The sequence below is a fragment of the Chelonia mydas genome, chromosome 7 (genome assembly GCF_015237465.2).
Source record: "Chelonia mydas isolate rCheMyd1 chromosome 7, rCheMyd1.pri.v2, whole genome shotgun sequence".
Lineage (NCBI taxonomy): Eukaryota > Metazoa > Chordata > Testudines > Cheloniidae > Chelonia > Chelonia mydas.
This window is the reverse complement of record NC_057853.1, coordinates 4,233,999-4,253,257: the sequence shown is the minus strand read 5'-3', so window position 1 is coordinate 4,253,257 and position 19,259 is coordinate 4,233,999. Positions and strand designations below refer to the sequence as shown.

General features: G+C 43.4%; 1 protein-coding gene across 7 annotated transcripts in view; it reads right to left on the bottom strand.

The window, feature by feature from the left end:
- Window positions 1–19,259, bottom strand: part of PTPRG (protein tyrosine phosphatase receptor type G) — a 610,647-nt gene that overhangs the window by 202,361 nt on the left and 389,027 nt on the right. For all 7 annotated transcript variants that reach the window (XM_037903818.2, XM_037903817.2, XM_037903820.2 and 4 more), the window contains exon 5: window positions 7,589–7,684. In XM_037903818.2, coding sequence (XP_037759746.1) covers window positions 7,589–7,684 — 96 coding nt within the window. The remainder of the gene's footprint in view (window positions 1–7,588; window positions 7,685–19,259) is intronic.

Here is a 19,259-nt window from a genome sequence, read left to right as displayed (position 1 = left end):
GAATCGGTCAACGCTACGCTCGGCTGATGTGGCAACTCATGGTGTTGGATGCCATCAGGTGGTCGAGGGACATCTTCATAGAACACATCACAGGACATCGGCAATACCAGGAGGGATGAGCTGGAGTGCCGATGAGAAGCACAGTCAGGGAAGTAACTGAAATGCTTTCCTCATGGACAACCTACCCTAAATACTCAATTACTGAGGGACAAGCTTCACTCATTGATATATTTTGCTTTCCACAACCAACTCTCTGTATATCTTTTCATGAGTGATTACCCAAATAACTTGGATGCTAATATCTAAACTACATTCTTAAATCTATTCACCTAAATCTGGGCTATTGCTGACTATGTACTCTATGTACCATATGACTTAAAAACAAACTTTGTATTGTGGATAATCTAAGCACTACACCCAGATGTACAGACACTCTTTTCTCAACCTATGTATTATATAATTTTTTAACATTAGCTGCATTAAAAATTTTAAATCTGAAAGCTCGTCTCTCTCTCCAACAGAAGTGTGTCCAATAAAAGATACTACCACACCCACCTTCTCGCTCTAATATCCTGGGACCCACACGGCTACAGCAACACTGTGTGCCATCCAGATTGGCAGTCCCAGCAAAGAGACCGGTGGTTTTAACCACATCAATGGAACCTCGAGACACCTCTCAGCTTCTCAGGGGTGAGGAGCATGGGCTGAACCATGGAAAGAAGTAGGCACAGCCACTACACGTGCCCTGCCTGTTCTATAGATCAATGGAGGACTTCTGGCTAGAAGGACAATAGATACTTGGAATCTAGCATCTTTCACTAGCAGCGAGTTCACTTTGAAATCATTACAGGGTTAGATGCTGAATGACACAAATAGCAAGGTAAAAGGGACACCCAATACAAAAACAGGTGCGTGATTAAGACATTCACAGCACGGACACAGTCCTTGATGAGCTGAGCCAAATCTACTGTTTGTACGCAAGCACTTTCCGTATTCCCTCATAGATACAAGATTTTTCTTGAATGCTGCTTAAAGTGAGGTTATGGTCAGGACAGCAACTGTGTACAATGGGACCTTTTTCCCCTCACTGTATCTGCTCCCATGTCTTCAGCATCTTGCTATATGTATGCGAGACATGGACGCTAAGAAAACAGGACATTCAGACCAGAGTGGATTTGATTTAAATCAAATTGATTTAAATCACAGTTTAAATCACTAGTCAGGAAGACTCAATTTAATCGTGGATTTCTACATAAAAGTGCATTCTTGTGGGTTGTTATAACCTTAATACATATTCTTCACAACTCAGAGATAGATGAAACCCAAAGTGGTCTCTTTTACGGCCTGCTGCCATTATAGGTTTTCCCTTCTAGTGAGAGGATGGTATGGTAGATCTCAAATCAATGAAGGCTACACTCAGAAAGACCTTAAGACTTCTGGAATATGCTGGTCAAACAGTTTCACTTTTGTTTCTTCTGCCTGTCCCTCCCTTCTCACATTTATCTCCAGACTTCTTCTCCTTGTCCAGATCTATTCTGCCCCCAACAATCTTCTATTCATTGAACTTTTTGAAACTTTGCACTTTTAGAGAGAGGTAAGGGATTGACTCTGTGTACACAAATTTGCAGAGGGACAATAGGGTTGAGGTCTGCTATTTCTCATCTCTATATATTATGTATTTATTTTAAAACATTTTTGCTGTTCACAAGCATGTTATCTCTGGAGACAGAAATACACAGTTTGAGAACTGCAAAACTAAGCATCTCTGATGGTATCTTCTAGACCAGGGGCAGGCAAACTTGGTCTGAGGGCCGCATCGGGTTTTGGAAATTGTATGGAGGGCCAGTTAGGGGAAGGGGTCATGGCCTGGCCCCCACCTCCTATCCACCCCCCCACCCCAGAACTCCTGCCCCATCCAACTCCCCCCGTTCCCTGACGGCCCCCTGGGGACACCTGCCCCATCCACCCATCCCCACTCCCTGTTCCCTGACTGCCCCCAGACCCCCGCCCCTAACACCCCCCCACCGCCCCATCCAACCCCTCCTCTCATTCCTGACTGCCCCCTCCAGGACCCCTGCCCCATCCAACCACCCCTTCTACCTGTCACCTGACCGCCCCCGGAACCCCTGCCCCTGACTGCCCCCTGCCGCCCCATCCAATCCCCCCTCTCCTTCCTGACTGCCCCAGGACCCCTGCCCCCATTCAACCCCCTGTTCCCGCCCCGACTCCTATCCACACCCCCGCCCGATGACCACCACCCTGAACTCCCCTGCCCTCTATCCAACCCCCCCGGCTCCCTGCCCCCTTACTGTGCTGGCTGGAGCACCAGTGGCTGGCAGCGATTCAGCTGCGCCACCCGGCTGGACCCGTGCCATGCCGCCGCCGCCGCCACCGTGCAGCACAGAGCACCGGGTCAGGCCGGGCTCTGCAGCTGCGCTGCCCCAGGAGCTCCCAGCCCCGATGCCCAGAGCATTGCGCCGGCGGTGAGGTGAGGCTGCGGGGGAGGGGCCGGGGGACAGCCTCCCCGGCCAGGAGCTCGGGGGCCAGGCAGGAGGGTCCCACGGGCTGCATGTGACCCGCAGGCTGTAGTTTGCTCACCTCTGCTCTAGACTGAGCACTGAGTCCCATTGGGTAGATAGAAAGATTAACCGAAATAATCTATACAGAAGCCCGAGGAACCCCATAAGATTGGGTTCCTAATCCATGAACTATTGGAACTCATTTACAAAACTTTTCTTAAACATTACATGAATATATTGTCTCATACTATAGAATCAGAATTTATAATCCCTATTCCATGATGAGATATCTTTGAGCTATAATGTATCTTAATCAAAACTATCTTTAGATAGGTTTTTTCCTCAAAAAGCTTTTTATCAAAAAAAAAATCAATTTTTTATTTTTTTTTTTAAAAAATCATTGATTTTTATCCACCCTGATTCAGAGGCTTTCTGCCTTCAAATTGAAATGCTACCGGCAATTATTGCGCGTTAGCTCTATCTCCTATACGACTAACGAGGAGGCAACTGCCCAAATGTACCGTATAAGTGGAGTGATACCTGATATTATCAAGACAATCAGCCAAAGCAAACTTGAATTTGTGGGACATGGGAGCAGAGAAGATTGCCAAAGCAAGTTTTGCAGGAACTGGTGCCGGGGCAGGGGGCACCTGCCATGAATGTGATTCGACAATGAGACTCACTGGCTGGGACGCAGTATGGGACACTTCTCAAGGCTGTGTGAAGACGGCACATCGTGGAGAGAGATGGCTGGCCAATTCTTCCCATGGACTTGTGTTGTGTTTACTGTGCACTGTGATGACACTTTTGTCTGTGTCTGCTCCCTATGCATCCCAGGAGATTAATCTGCTAATTTTTAATGACAAAAATGAGTTTTGACTTCTATTAGGAGCACAGAGCCCACTCATTTGTGGGAGGGTAAACTGGATTCTTTCCTGCCTTGTGCATCTCCAAAAAGCTGCCAGGGTGAAATTTGATCAAGGCTGATCAGGGCTTAAGTCAGACTTAAATTGCACACAGGCCTCATGCTGGCAGAAAACCCATTGCTTTATTTGCAAACTGAGAACATCTGATATGGAGTCCTTGAGAAACAATCAACATGGAACTCCCCATGGTATTATTTTTAGGGAATCATTTTTCAGGAGTATAACCACACTCAAAAACAAAGTCAGATTAACACCTATGAATGCATGCTGCTTGCACCTGCAAGAATTTCTCATTCGACTTAACCTTGTAATTTTATTCATTCATGAGGTCAACTACCCTGACAACATTTAAAATAATGATAATAATAATAATAATAATTATAAGGCTTGAGATAAAGTCTCTGAAAGCAATGAGAAAAATACAGACTTCATCAGCACTCATTACAACCAAGTTGTAATTGCTTCAATTTAGTCAAGTTCAGATCCAATGTACTAAACTTGAAAAGTGCCCTTGAAACATAATGAATTCAATAAAGAAAATTCTTATATGGTCTAAGTTAAATTATTAAAAAGGAGGAAAAGAAGGGTTCTTAATTATTTAATGTTTCACCAATAATTATATTGCTCAGTATAATATTCACTTACTGCGGAATCTGAGTTTAGAAGGAACTTGTGAATTTGTGAATATCAGTCAAGCACAAAACACCTACCAGACCATAAATTTGGTGTGGTACACACACAAATCCAGTCTAACACTGCATTAAAACCTTAGGAATAATTCAAGCCTTCATTTAATGGCAAACCCTAGCAAATCCATTACATGATATAATATTTATGTAGCAAAATAGGCACTATTTAATTTTCTTTTTGTATTTAAAAAACAAGCTTTGTCCCATAATTAATCCAACACTTAGAAACATATTCCTAGGTGGTGAAGAGAGAGAAGGCTTTGTTTACTAGACAAAAACCAAGCGTCTAAAGAATTGGAAACTATGAGTCTAATATTGGAAGGGCCAGTAGTATCACAGAAAAAGCAGACAGGGACATCCCAGAATTTTCTGGGCGGAAGTTAGAAAACCATTCTTCAAGGTGACTACTTGCAAATAGTTATTTAAAACATCAGGATAAGTAAGGTTATTTGCATAATGCCCCAAAGAATGATGTTAAGAGAAGTATTCAGCACCTAGTGGTAGAGAGGGAAACCTTTTCTTCTTATTTTTTGGCCTAAGTCAGGATTCACTATCTCCCACTCTGTGATATGCCCCAGCATGCAATATGCAGCTAGATTACAACCAGAATAGAAGCCCACTGGAGCAAAGAAGGAGCCTTCAGAGAGTCAGGGGCGTTTCATATTTAGATATGCATCATGGTTTGCAAAGGTTAACAACAATTTACTCTCCTTGGGGATATCAATTTTAATTTTACACCCGTTTATTTTGTCTTAAGTCAAATTGCAAAGGTCATCTGAAGCTTTTTCTTTCTATTCAGAACCACTGAAATACAGAAGTTCCATATGTAATAATTTCCCTATCCCCTAACCCTCCAGTCCTGCAAAGACTTACACATGTGCCTATATATGCCACTGGTCAGCATGTGTCATGCATCCCTGATCCATAGAGGACAAAAGTCTTGTCCAGCTGACGCTATGTACCAGGGCTCTTTAGCTCAAGACACATGCTTTCAGCTCTAGAGACTCCCCAGTTGTTCAACCCCTAATGTTGGCCAAGATTGCAGCTGTCATGCTTAACATTGAAGTCAATGGGGCTACTCCAGGTGTGCCAAATTCCTCACAACTTTAAATCTTTGCAGGATTAGGGCCCAGATAGCTAGACATTTGCACAGGTGACTTGTCATCCTTTCATACAGCTACCCAAAGGTAGTCTTCAAACAGATCCAAAAAGTGAATCATTAATACATAACTGTTTATAATTCAAACTTGGAGGCAGAAAAATTAGAAGAAAAAAAATTCTTTGCAACTACAAGGCAGGCCTGTCATCAGGTCACTATGCCTCAGATTTAGCTTAGTCCCATTCTTTGGCAATGATCAGAGATATGGGAGAGCATTCACCACATTTCATGGCTCCTGCAACACAGGAACCCAGCTGCATCATCATACAGATGTCACATCATTAAAGCCCTGCAGGGCTAGGAATCTGAAAAGTGTGGATTCCCTGCTTCCCCCAAGGAGTCACAAGACTCAACTGGGCTCAAGATACCTTAAAATCAGGATGTTTTACAATACTGAAGCACTACCTTACATTATTTTTAGTGGGTTTTACGGCTCCCTCTGAGCCCTGTAAAGTGGAACTCACAGTAACTAAGGCACCTGGTTTTGCAAGTGGAGGAATACAAAAAATAATCACAGTGAACTTTTAAAGACATCTGAAAAAAGTTTCTTTTCCTCCTGACCACTTCCTGTGCCTTTTCCACTTCTTGGGTAATGGGCAAAGGAGCCTCCGGGGCTCCACCAATTAGACACCAAACAGACATAGCTCTCCCTAATCAGGGCTACTCTAGAGCGGCTTTAGTAGCCTGAGGACCCCCATTTTGATTTAAAATTTTGCTGCAGACTCCCAAGCCCAACCCCCACTCTACCCCCCCGCCCCCCCCCGCTCCAACCCTGCCACTCCTCTTCCCCACTTCTTTCTGCATGCACATTTCCACTGAAGTCAACCCAACGGAGTATGACAATTTATACCAGCTGGGGAGTTGCCCCCTTCTCTTTTCCATGGAATGTGGTCAAAATCAAAGGAAGGAGAAGATAAGCCATATTTACTTTGGGCAGCGAAGTCAGGTCTGCCCATCTAACAAAGAAGACAACACATGTATACCCATGTGTCCATATTCCTTTCAATTGAACAGAATCATCTCTTCTTGCAATCACATATCATATCTTTTAATTCAGCTTCACAAAAGTAATAAAAAGCTCAACCTGCTCTTCAGGACAAACCCTCTACTTTCCCAAAGGTGTGCAATGCCTCTGAAACTCATTAGAGAAACAGGATGTACCATGAGCTTTGTTGTTCTTCTGAAAAAGAAACATTGTGTAACCCACACACCTTCAGGGTGTGGTGTTCTGTCCCCTCCAGTGGCACCGAGACCATGGGGGGAGGGAGGAAGCGACAGAGAGAGAGAAATGAGTCTGCTCTACATTCTCATCTAAGAGCCAGTTTGCTTTTAGCTCATGCAGTCGAGGCTCATACACTAAGCTCCAGAGGTCCCAGGTTCGATTCCGCCTGCCAACGACCAGGGTCTGTCGGTGTTACAACTGCACCTGGCATTGGCCAGTGTTGGAAGACAGGATACTGGGCTGGACAGACCATTGGTCTGACCCAGGATGGCTGTTCTTATCTTCAGTTGTTTCACACTGTTCATTAGATACTACCCTGTTTGTGACAGCCCAGTGGCGTAAAGTTGCTTCAACACACTCTCCTCAATTTATCCGCCAGTCAGAAAAGTAAAACCTCTCTTCTGATGTAAAAACAAACAAGCCCAAGATGCTGACAAACAAGCCCAAGATGCTGAACCCCACCTCAATTTGACGCGACCTGCCAGCCATCATACGCAGCAGTCTCTGTAAAGGACTGCAGGGCTCAAGTGTGCCAAACCAACAAATGAACTAACTGAACATTAATAATCTTGAAAATACATTTTAAAACAAGAAATGCATAAATTCACAGAGTTGGAAATGTGGCCTTCCCCAAGAACTTGTTACTGTGGCAATTCAGAATATGAGACTACTACTGAAAAATTGACTGAAGTTATTGATTAATCTGCTGGCAAATTATGTCTGAGTTTAAAATTTTCTACAAACAGAAGCACTTCTATATAAGTCTGTTAACATTCTGAGAACCTGAGCAACATGCTTCAGCAGCGAATTAAGTTCCATGATAAATGTGCTCTCCAATCTGTGCACAAGTCAAGTAGCTATAAAATCAGAATAATTCATGCAAAAATTTTCATTATGTTTCTAAATATACTTATTTACATTTTAAATCACACATTAGACAATATGAAATATCTTTCATTTAGACAGGTGTGAACAAGAAAACAGATGCATCCATTAAATAAGAAACAATTCAATGAATAAAAAAGAGTTGGCGACCTCTTTGGTTTTAGTGCTTTAGCCACCGTTTAACTTACATGAAAAAACACAGCCATGGCTCCTATTATCCGATTTTCTAAAATTGCTGCTCCAAAACTGTCAAAGTCGTCAGGATTGTAGAAGTAAATCTGCATCTGTAAAAATTAACACAATCAAATAAATTGTCTATTCCTGTAACTTTTAACTGAGGCGACATACAGTGCTGCCCTTCTATCAGATATTACAAATCCAAGATAAACAATATTATACAGCAGAATTCCTTTAACTAGCATTTTGATTAACAGCATGGCTGCTTTACTAGGACAGTAACCAGGGACCAGATTCAAGGCAATGAATTTTAATAACAAACCAATGGATAAACAGCGCAGCCAGCCTGTTTAGATGGCATACCCGTTTTCTGCCAGCATGTTCACATTTCTTTATTCATTACAGGCTTTTCTACAGTTCTGTTACAGCTGCTAAACAAGTTTATCTTGAAAATCTTTAAGGTTTTTTTAAAAAACAGCATTTTAATGTAGAGCGTTACTTTTTTATTTCTAAAGCAATTCATGAGATAAAAAAAGAGTATCGGTATCAATGCGTTTTTGTGAGCCTCTGACAATCAGGACTGTCAGTTAGTTCCATACTTTTCCCTGACTTCAGTTAAACATCAACCAATTTTGCCTCAAGAGCTCCAGCATATGGAAGAATTATGACTGAACACGCCTTCACACCTACTCATGTACACTGACTATCGTCACCACATTGATTAGTGTGTTCCAGTGGAAAGAGCACTGGATGAGGAATCGAGAGACCTAGGCTCTATTCCCAACTCTGCCACTGGCCTGCTGGGTGACCTTGGGCAAGTCTCTTCACGGTTTCCTTTGCCCATCTTTGCTATTTAGATTGTAAGCGCTTCAAAGCAGACACTGTTTCTTACTATGCATCTGTACAGTGCACAATTCTGTCAGTTCCTAATCCCAAGGGCCTACGGTAACACGGGTAACGTACGTGCTGGTTCTGACAACGTTTCTGCCCTTCCCTGCTCACTGATGGTTCTGAGAGAGGGCTTGTGCTCTTCTGAGATCACGCTGTGGAACAAATCCTATCATCGCTTCGGCATGCGTATCAGTGCATCATGCTGCCTCAACAGGCAGGTTTCCACTACAACCATGTCAAAGGCACATTTAGCCTCCTCAAGTGAAAAATAAATCGTAATTATCTTCCTGGGACAGTTACCAGACATGTTCAGTGATTCCCAGGGTTCTGGCAGCATACACTGGCTCTAAAGGTGTGAAACTACAGCAATACCTGCAGACCTAATGAAGCATCATCATGGGGAGAAAAGAAGAGGCCAAGATGAGGATCAGTCTCTAACAGTGGAAATGAAGAAAGAAAACTACTTTTCAAATGGTTCACAACAATTATAAAAATCCACTGGAAAATACCCTCGCCTGGGCGTGACGGAAGGTGATTTCCTCTCCCCCGGCCCGACCTCATATACCAGTGTATTTACAGAGCTCAGAGATTCTGGCAGTGTCTTACAAATGTAGTGCCTCCAGGCTTGGCCAGCTTTTGACTTGAACAAACAGACTGAGAAACATCCAGTCATTGATGTTGAAATTAAAAACAATTCATTTTAGGTTGAATTGCTTAGGGTTCATTTTAACTTTTACAGACAGAAGCTCACTAGACGTCGTAAATTACATTTTACTTCCCCTTAAAACAAACAGACTACAATTGGGTATTCCTCACATAAAAAATTTTAATATACGGTCCTCATCCGAGTTTATGAAGGAAAGTATCGTTCAGCGAGTTCAGTTATATGCCAAAATCATTATAGACCATCTTTGCTCATAATATTTTAAGGAAATTAACTTTTATAATAGACTTTTGGATAACAGTGCAAATGACTTTGGTGAAATGGTTGAGTTGAGATCCTCCATCTCAGCACTGCAACTGCAGAGTCTAATCAACAGTATATACCTGCCTGATTACCACGTGTTGAAACATTTTCATGGAGCTCCCCTGATGTCTTTCCACAGAGGGCGGTGCTCTTACCTGTATCAGTCAAATCAAGGGGAACTGTACTGTATGAAAAAGTATTTTCATTTGTCACACACTAACATGCCTACATGAGCATATGGCTGGAAGGAATTTAGGAGTAGGGTCTTCCAAGGAATGCCATAATTTATATGTGCATGCGTCACACAGAAGTAGTGTTAAGAGGAAGATAACACGGCCATGGTTAAGTACTCAAATTTCCACAGTTAAACTGCGTGTGAAACCTGGTATTCTGACAGAGTTTGATCATGTGATCACATACTACTTCCTCCCATAATACAATATACTTTTTTCAGCAACTTCAGATACATGTGTAGCATATTTTCATTTTTTTATACTTAATGTGTGTTCCATTATCAGAATGGTCTTGTATAATATTATTATGAAACATGTTTATTACAGTGGTATCTGAGGACCAACCAAAGCTTCACTGTGCTAGGCCCTGTACAAACCCAGGAGTACACTGTTCCTACTCCAAAGAGCTTACAATCAAAATAGACAACACAGACACAGAGTCGGGGAAGGGGTAGAACACACCAGCAGAACAAACAGAGATAGCAGCTAATGGCAGGTTAATTCCATGATGAATTGTTTATTTTTTTTGGCCGGGGCGGGGGTCATTAGGAGGGGATCAGCTAAATGGAAAGCAAAGGGGAGGGAGAAAAGATATTGTAGGGAGCTGGGGTGAAGAAGCCAACGCAGGGAAGAAGGGGGACAAGTGTGGAGTGAAGCTGAGGTAGAGAGACTGGGCGATGGGAGGGTTGAAGCAAACAGCTAAACAGCACAGGGTAGAGAAGTCCAGCAAAAACTGCAGGACGTTTTCTGAACATCCGAAGGTCCATACTTTGGCTGCTCCTGCCAGCTGGAGTCTGGCAGATCTTCACTAATAGACATTTTAACCTAACGTTTTCTATCAGCAGCACAGACTTCCTTAGCTACAATTCAGAGAAAAGACAATTAGCTATAAAGCTAACTTCACTGCATACATAGGTGACATAAATATGCCAGTAAATTTTCACTATTACTCATTGTTATATGCTTAATATGTACAATGTGCTGTGCCCTTTAGGTATAAATGACTTTCATGGACTCCGTCTGGCACACATGGACCATGACTACAAGATATTACAAAAGTCTACTGAATGTTGCAGAAAAATGGTATCTTATTATAATGGCATATATGAGCACTAGAATATGCATGAGGGAGCAGAGTTAAGGTTGCCTGTGTAACCTTAATTGTGACATTCCCTGACTTTTGAGTGCTACAGTAGGTAGTCCAAATGCAGGTTTTTGTATGCTACGGGGGCTATTGCTTTATTCTGAGGAGGGGGGAAATGTGGGGAGTAAAAAACATAAAAAGCAGCAGCTTATTCTCCCAGACTCTGAACCTCTTCACACTTGGAAGAATCTGACAATCTTTACAAGTATAAATTCCACAATCTGAAACTATTTGGTTAGACATCACTAGAGTGCCATGTTCCATGTAGCCTTCTTGACAGCTTTACAGCCAAAAGCCTTCCCCAGTGACAGTTCCTTCAGGCCAGAAGAGCCGTGCTGCTTCTCGCCCAAAATACTAGGTTTATACCAATCTTTTATAACTCCTTAACTGCTTACAAGGTCAGCAGGGATCTAAATGGACCTTCAAAACATTTCACTATGTGGCTCACACATGCAGCATAAGTTTCCGTAGCTGCATGTTTTACATGCCTTGCAAACATTTCTCATGCAAACTGCACCATACACGAGCAGCATGAAATTTTCAGTGGCTAACTTAGTCAAATCAAAGCAAAGCTTCACTGGAACACGCAGAGGCAAGTCTCCCCTCAGAGGGTTACTTCCTTGCCAGTCTTCTCCCCAGAACTGCTTTGGTTGCAAAAGTTTTCTTATAATGGGAAAAGTTTATATTTTTCACTCCCCCTGTACTTGGAAATAGCTGGATTGTTTTTTCTCAGACTTGAGAAAGATTCATTTTGCAGGAGAAATCAAGCCTGAGTTACAAGTGAATGAAAACGGGGTTAGAGTGAAACCCCTCGTGTAACATTAACCCTAGATATTTTTGTCCATACCGCAATGAAATGTGGTATGTTCTGTAGGCTGCTAGCCTGTTTCCCAGCCCATAAAATAATTAGTACCAAACCCAGGATCTGCTCAGGTGCTTCTTCAGTGCGCCATTTATCAGTGGCATCAACAGTCTTCCCCACAGTGCAACATAAATCCAACAATTTGACCCAGGGCTTCCTTGCCAGATCCTCCCTGCTCCTAGCAACTCTTCCCCAGATCCTTTACCCCAGGGCCTACCACAAAAGCCAACCTACTTCCTGCAGCTTCCCTCCTCAGATGGCACTTTCTGCCTTTATACAAGTCAGGTGCACATCAGCCAATCACCCACCCAATTCCAAACTACCAAGGCCAACCTGTTCTTAACAGGGTTCTCCCTCAGAAGAGGGCTGCTGCTGGCCCCAGGCTCTTCACGGGACAGGCCCTCCTGGTACATGTTTACACACAGTTCTTAACGCACATTTAATGTCTATTTATCAATTTCTGCTGATTCTAAACCTCTCTCAAAGTACAACTCACCCGATTACACCTTCAAAATAAGGTCTGGTGTACCCTGGAGACTTCTGCCCTTGGTCTTTCAATATGGCATAAGGAGTGGTTTTTAATTTCTGTTTGGATTGTATCTTTTAGATCTGCTTTCAAGACAGAAGAGCTACAGATAGGCATCCCCATTGCCACAGATGAGGGCTGCAGAGGAGAAGAGTTTACATATAGTACGGACACTCTCAGTTGACTTCTTGCAGCACAGACGAAAGTAAAACAAAGATGAGCATTAAATGGAGCCCAAAGGGTCTAAGAAAATTTAAAGTGATTGTGGAACCCAAGCAATGAGACTTGGCCAGGTGCCAAGTATTTTAAAAAAATAATTAAGAGCTTTAAACAAAGCTGCCAAAGCTATTGCCCCAGTGCAACCTCCCTGGACAAATTAGTCTTAGATTAAAAATCAACAACAGCTCATTGTGCTGTCACAGAGGTAGAATAAAAAAATATCCAATGGTATTAGGAATGCCAGCATGTGGACGGCATCATCGCAATTAGTCTTCTGCTCGTTCCCTTCCCTGGACACACAGGGCTAACATGCAATTTAAAGCGGGGGAAGAATAAAAAGCTTTTGTAGGCCAGCCAATTTTCTGGTGATTCAGCCAGTTAGGTGCAAAGGCAACAGTTATGTGGGTTTATTACTGTGACAAAGTTCCTCCTCTACCTTGGTGGGTCTTGCGCTTATTGGCGGATTTGCTCGCCTTGGAGCTTCACAGCAGCCCTCAGCTTGGCCGTTTTTCTGAACCCACAGTCCAGGTCGACTCCTCCTGTGTCTGACCAGGAGTTGGGAGGTTTGGGGGGAACCCGGGCCCGCCCTCTACTCCGGGTTCCAGCCCAGGGCCCTGTGGAATGCAGCTGTCTAGCGTGCCTCCTGGAACAGCTGTGCGACAGCTACAACTCCCTGGGCTACTTCCCCATGGCCTCCTCCCAACACCTTCTTTATCCTCGCCATAGGACCTTCCTCCTGGTGTCTGATAATGCTTGTACACCTCAGTCCTCCAACAGTGCGCGGTCTCACTCTCAGCTCCTAGTGCCTCTTGCTCCCAGCTCCTCACACGCAGACCGCAAACTGAAGTGAGCTCCTTTTTAAAACCCAGGTGCCCTGATTAGCCTGCCTTAATTGATTCTAGCAGCTTCTTGATTGGCTGCAGGTGTTCTAATCAGCCTGTCTTAATTGTTTCCAGAAGGTTCCTGATTGTTCTGGAATCTTCCCTCTTACCTTACCCAGGGAAAAGGGACCTGCTTAGCCTGGGGCTAATATATCTGCCTTCTATTACTCTCCTGTAGCCATCTGGCCCGACCCTGTCACATTACATACTGCGTTGGAGACCCAGAATATTTTTAGAAGAATGGAACTCAAAGGGATAGCAGGTAGACAGCAACTTTGCATGGTGCATTGAAATAAAAAGTCTGAAATATTTGCTTTATACAATGAAGTTAATCACTGAATATATGCATCCTTAATTATTACCTTTTGCTGCTTGTACTGTAAGAAGGAATTATTCTCAACCACTTTTACAGCTAGATTTAAAATGGCTGGCACAAAAATAAATTGTATGCTAAGACTATGAATCATACATGATTTTGTTGTTGTTATTGAAAGCCTGTATGCAGCTAATTTATTCTGTTTTAAATATGTGCACAGATTTTTAGGGAACTGGCTGATGTCATCCATTTGATTAGACATATAAATTATCTAGGACCATGTTCGAATCTTGATTGCAACAGTGTAAATCCTAGATTTACTTCTCTTTTTAATATATGTAAAACTTCTGATTTGTAGCATATGCTATACCTGCTTGGTTGAGGGGAGAAGGACCATGTGGGGTTTTTTCCCCAATACCTTTATAAGGGCTTGATGTATTAAAACAGAATTTTGAAAGAAAAAAGAAAAGAAAAGAAAGAACTGGGAGACACCTTTCTTCTTCATAACCCCTTACTCAACAATAAGGTTTTAGGCAAGTGCAGGCCTCTATTACTGCCACGGTCACTCAGCATTTTACAGTGCTCAGAAACACTACAGAACAAAGAAAAAGGCTCCATCTGAAGCATTTGCAATCTGATAAACGATGCAAAGTTGCAATCTGTAGGGAGTCAGAGGGGTAACCAAGAACAATGAGATCACATGGTAGCTCACTTTTGGCATGTGCACATCTTGGAATTAGGATAAAAAATTGCTGGGGTTTTGTGTTCATTTTTGATAAAAGCCATTCGTTGTCTATGGCACTAAACTGTGGGGCACACCCAACATACAGGTGGGGGGGTGCGGTGAGGCCCGGGCCAGCCCCCATGGGAGCAGAGAGGGAGAGCCAACCCCCCCCGAACTCTGCCCTCAGTTCCGCTCCAGCTCTGGCCCTTCCTCCAGCCAAGGCCCCAGCTTCGGCTCCTGGCTTCTGACTGTGGTCCAGCTCCCCCCTTCCGGCCCCAGCCCTGCTTCCGGCCCCAGCCCTACTTCCAGCTGTGGTCTGGGCCAGCTCCCACAAGCACGGTTGCCAATTTTGGTTGCATGTATTCCTGGAGGTTTCATCATATGATATAATCTTTAATGAAAGATTGATTTTTAATTCCTGGAGACTCCAGGGCAATCCTGGAGGGTTGGCAACCTTACCCACAAGGGGCTGTGAGGAAGTGCCGCCCCACTCCTCCCCTGCTCCGGCCCCAGCCTATCCCCCAGCCAAGGCCCCGACCACAGCCCAGCTCCCGGCCCCCGGAGGAACATGGACAGATTATGTTAAGCATAAGGAGGGGCGTGACATAAACAGTTTGGGGACCACTGGCCTATGAGTACTGTAGAAGAGATGTGATTTGACCTATGTTATGGAAGAAGTCACACGAGATGACTGTTATGTGCCCTTCTCACCCCAATCCTACAAGATGCTCAGAATTCTGATGCCAATCCAGCAAGCACTTCAATGCGTGAGCAGGCCCATTGAAGTCCCAGCAGTCAATTAATGAGTCAAAGAGAAATTAATGAAATGATTCATGTGTTAAATGCTTTGCTGGCTCAGGGCCCACACACTCTGCACCTTGAGGGTTAAGTCAGGAATGAAGAAAGAGTAGTAGTTTGGCATGCCAGAATTTTGATTTGTATTTCGAGCAATAAATATTTCCCACACCCGGCTCCCTGTCCCAAACGAGGAAGTGGTACTCTCATTTCCATAGGGTGAGTGGCTATACAGTGTGGACAAATTTGATGCTAAGGGGCTGTGCGTTAGGTTCATATTATAGAGATACAAATGAATGTAATAGCTGCAGTGTTTATGCTGTCCATAACATAAAACTTTTTTGAAATTGCTTTGTACTCCGAGTAACAGCCATATGATTCACCATGAAATGAAGTCTGGAAAATCGTTTTGGATAAATGGAACAATAAATTCAATAGAATTTCTATGACAACATAGATTGCAACACTCTGCCACAAGTAAAATGTTATAAATCATTCAAAACCAACAAGAAATCAGCAATAAATCTTCTATTTCAAAACACACTACAGCCCAGCATTATACTGTTGTGGTTATTACCCCACCTACACTTCATATTTTTGCTCTTTTCCCCCTTTACACGTGTTTTATCTTAAACTTCTTATATTTCTTCCAAATGCAGGAAATGCTTATAACATGTACATGTAAACAAAGTTAAAAATATTTTAAATAGGGACCATATAGGGTTTATGATTTTTTGTGCTTCTTTTCTAGTTAATTTCCTTGAACTATGACTGGATTTGTCATATTATCTTGTTAGCTTATATTTACCAGGTTCTCTTTAGAGACACATGAATGGTAAGTTTACAGTTTGGCAGAGGGAGTGTGCAAAAAAAGTGTCATTTACATGCCACTAGCAGGTGACTGTACAGCACCGATCACAATGGGGTCCCGGTACATAAACAAGGCTCTTAGGTACTACAGTAATACAAATAATAAATAACAACCAAGAGGAGGATGTAAAATTACAATCAGTGTCACCAACTCCTCTAATTCAATCACAAGTCTCATTATATTTGGTGTTTTTTTCTTAAAGCCCTTGATCCTGGAGTCATGTGATTCCAAAAGAACACCAGTTTTGTTTAGAAAGATACATTTCCAGCCCTTATGGTTGAAGAGAAAAGCCAGGTAACACGAAGTGAGTGTATTCTTATGGCACAGAAAGCAAAAGGCAAATACAAAGAACCAAACATTATTTATTTTTTGAAAAGTTCATTATTTTTAAGCCAATCTTATGATTTTGGGGCCTGACTCATGATTTTTGAAGAATCATGGGAATACTGACACAAGGTTGAAAGGAAGGATCGTCCAGCGGTCAGGGCACTAGTTTAGGACTCAGGAGACTTGGGGTCAAGTCCCTGCTCTGCTACAGACTTCTGTGTAACCTTGGGTAAGTCATGTAGCCTCTCTCTGTCTCAGTTACCCACCTGTACAGTGGCAGTCACAGCACTTCCCTGCCTCACAAGGGTGTTTGAGGATAAATGCATTAAAGATTGTAAGGTGCTCAGATACCATGGTGATGGGCCATGTACAAGTACCTTGGACGCACAGAATAGACGTACTTGATTATATCACTGGAATGCCACGGAATTAAGTTACAAACACAAACCCATTCCTAACCAACGTATAGTTCTTTTGTCACAGAATTTGCCCAGACGCTTGCATGGGAATAATACCCATTTGCACCTAGGGCCTGATCCAAAGCAGGTTGCAATCAACAGCCATCTTTCAATGGGCTTTGGATCAGGCCCATTGTTTGGACTTTGCACGAGAGGTGTTGTTTTAAATGGACTGTTGTTTGGAGTACTGCCCCTTATCCACTTTACAGAACTAGAATCTGAATGCAGAGGATTCCAGACCACTATGAAAAGCTAGTGTGCATATAAACACACAACGGCAACTCTCTTACTTTTGTCTAATGGACAAAACAACCCAACAGCAGCAGCATTACTTTATAAAACTGGATGCCTGGAAAACAGAAAAATTGGAGCCTGTGCTTAGCTGGTGTCTAGTGTGAAAACTGAAACAGGTAATTTACAGGACGCTTCAGGAAGTGGCTGAGAACCAAAAATGGATGGACTAATTTTATAAATGTAATTGCTGTTATATGTGGCTGTTACACATATCTTCCCCATAACTTTCCCAGAGCTTGACCTTGGAATTTGGGATCACATTAAGTCCTTCTTATAAGGAAAGAATATCCTGAAGGAAAGCCAACCCTCAACTAAAGAGTTTTACCGAAGGGACGCAAGTGTTTTGTGAATTCCAGATGGCAACTCCAAGTTCTGAAATGCCAAATCTTCCTGTACTTTGGTTCCTCTTTGATGAATGCATTTGCATTCCTAAATATCAAGAAAGGGTCTAAAACTTTACTGGAACAAAGATGGTGCAAGAATGCTAGGATCTGCCTGTGATGCTGTTATGAAAAGGAAGATGACCATTTATATCACTGTTGCTACCACTGTTGCACAATTGCACTACATGTGATAAAACATATATAATCTAAGGTGTCAACGGAAAAGTTACAATCTGTGAAGTATGATTATCCTGGTTAAATCCTGTATCTGAAGTTTATGAATATTGGCTGGGTATCTATCTCAAACATGTGTTGTGTACCTAGCCAGCTATGTGTTGATGGCCCATTAAGGACACGCCACACTCACAATGGGCCACTGAAGAAACTCAGCCCGTCCAGTAGGCCTCTCCAGTGGATGCCTCAGAAAGCGAGGCATAAGTGCCGACTCCTTGTGTGCTCCGGGGCTGGAGCACCCACAGGGAAAAATTGGTGGGTGCTCTGCACCCACCGGCAGCTCCCCGCCCCAGCTCACCTCCGCCTCCGCTCTGCTCCGCCTCCTCCCCTGGGCGTGCTGCTGCGTCCTGCTTCGCCCCCCTCCCTCCCTCCCAGCGCTTGCGCCGTGAAACAGCTGTTCTGCACGGCAGACGCTGGGAGGGAGGAGGAGGAGGAGGAACGTGGTGTGCTCAGGGAAGAGGCGGGGCCGGGGTGCGGATTTTGGGAGCGGTCCAATAGGGGCAAGGAGGGGGCAGAGTCGGGGCGGGCACCCACCGGCGCCAACAAAAGGTGGTGCCTGTACAGCGAGGAGCCAATGGCCACCCCCTGTGATTCAGCAAAATATGCAGGGCCATGTGGTATGCTCATGGGACCCTGAACTCCACCTTGGGCCATACACAGGGGCTGTGGGCATTGTCTGGGACAGTTACTTTCCATGCACATGGCAGAGGATACAGACACCTGAGACATCTCCATTTCGCCTCTTTCCTGCTCCAGGTCTCGGGACTGTGGATTTACAACTAAAAGGAGCATCTAGAACCATGGACTGAGGACCTTCCCATCTTCTGGAAGTTATCAGAGAGACTTTTGCAAGCCAGCTGTCTAGAACATCACTGCTACAAACCTGATATAAGGACTTTGCAATCATATGTATGTATATGATCTATTAGCCATTTATAACTCTCCGCTTTTCTTTTCTTAATAAAATCTTTAGTTAGTTTACTAAGGATTGGCTGACAGCATGCTATTTGGGTAAGAACTGAGATACATATTGACCTGAGGGTAAATGTCTGTTCCTTTGGGATCAGCAGAACCTCAAATATGGTGAATTGGGTTTTCAGTAACCTCTCACTACATTAGACCAGTTTGTCTGGATGGGAACCTAGGGCTGGAATGCATCAAGAGAACTATGTTTGGCTTCTGGTTAACCAGTGTGCTACTGAAGAAACTCTTTTGTTACTGGCTTGGGGAATCTAATTATAGAATAAACCACCAGTTTGGGGGGATTGTCTGCCCTGAGTCTTGCAGTCTGCCCTGAGTGTGGCATTCTCAGTTTGGTCCATCCCATGCACCTGGTCACACTGCCAACCTATTCTCAGCAGGAAACAGACACTGAAGTGCTCGTTATAAAACTACTGTACCTTTAAAAAAACCATATTGAAAAAGATCACACTTTTTTCAGCATGTTTGATTAATACAATTTCAAATACCATTTACTCTAGCTTTTTAAGATGCACCAGCTCTGGGATTCCTCTGAGAGATCATGGCTTACTGCAGTTTCTTCTTGTGGTGTGGAAT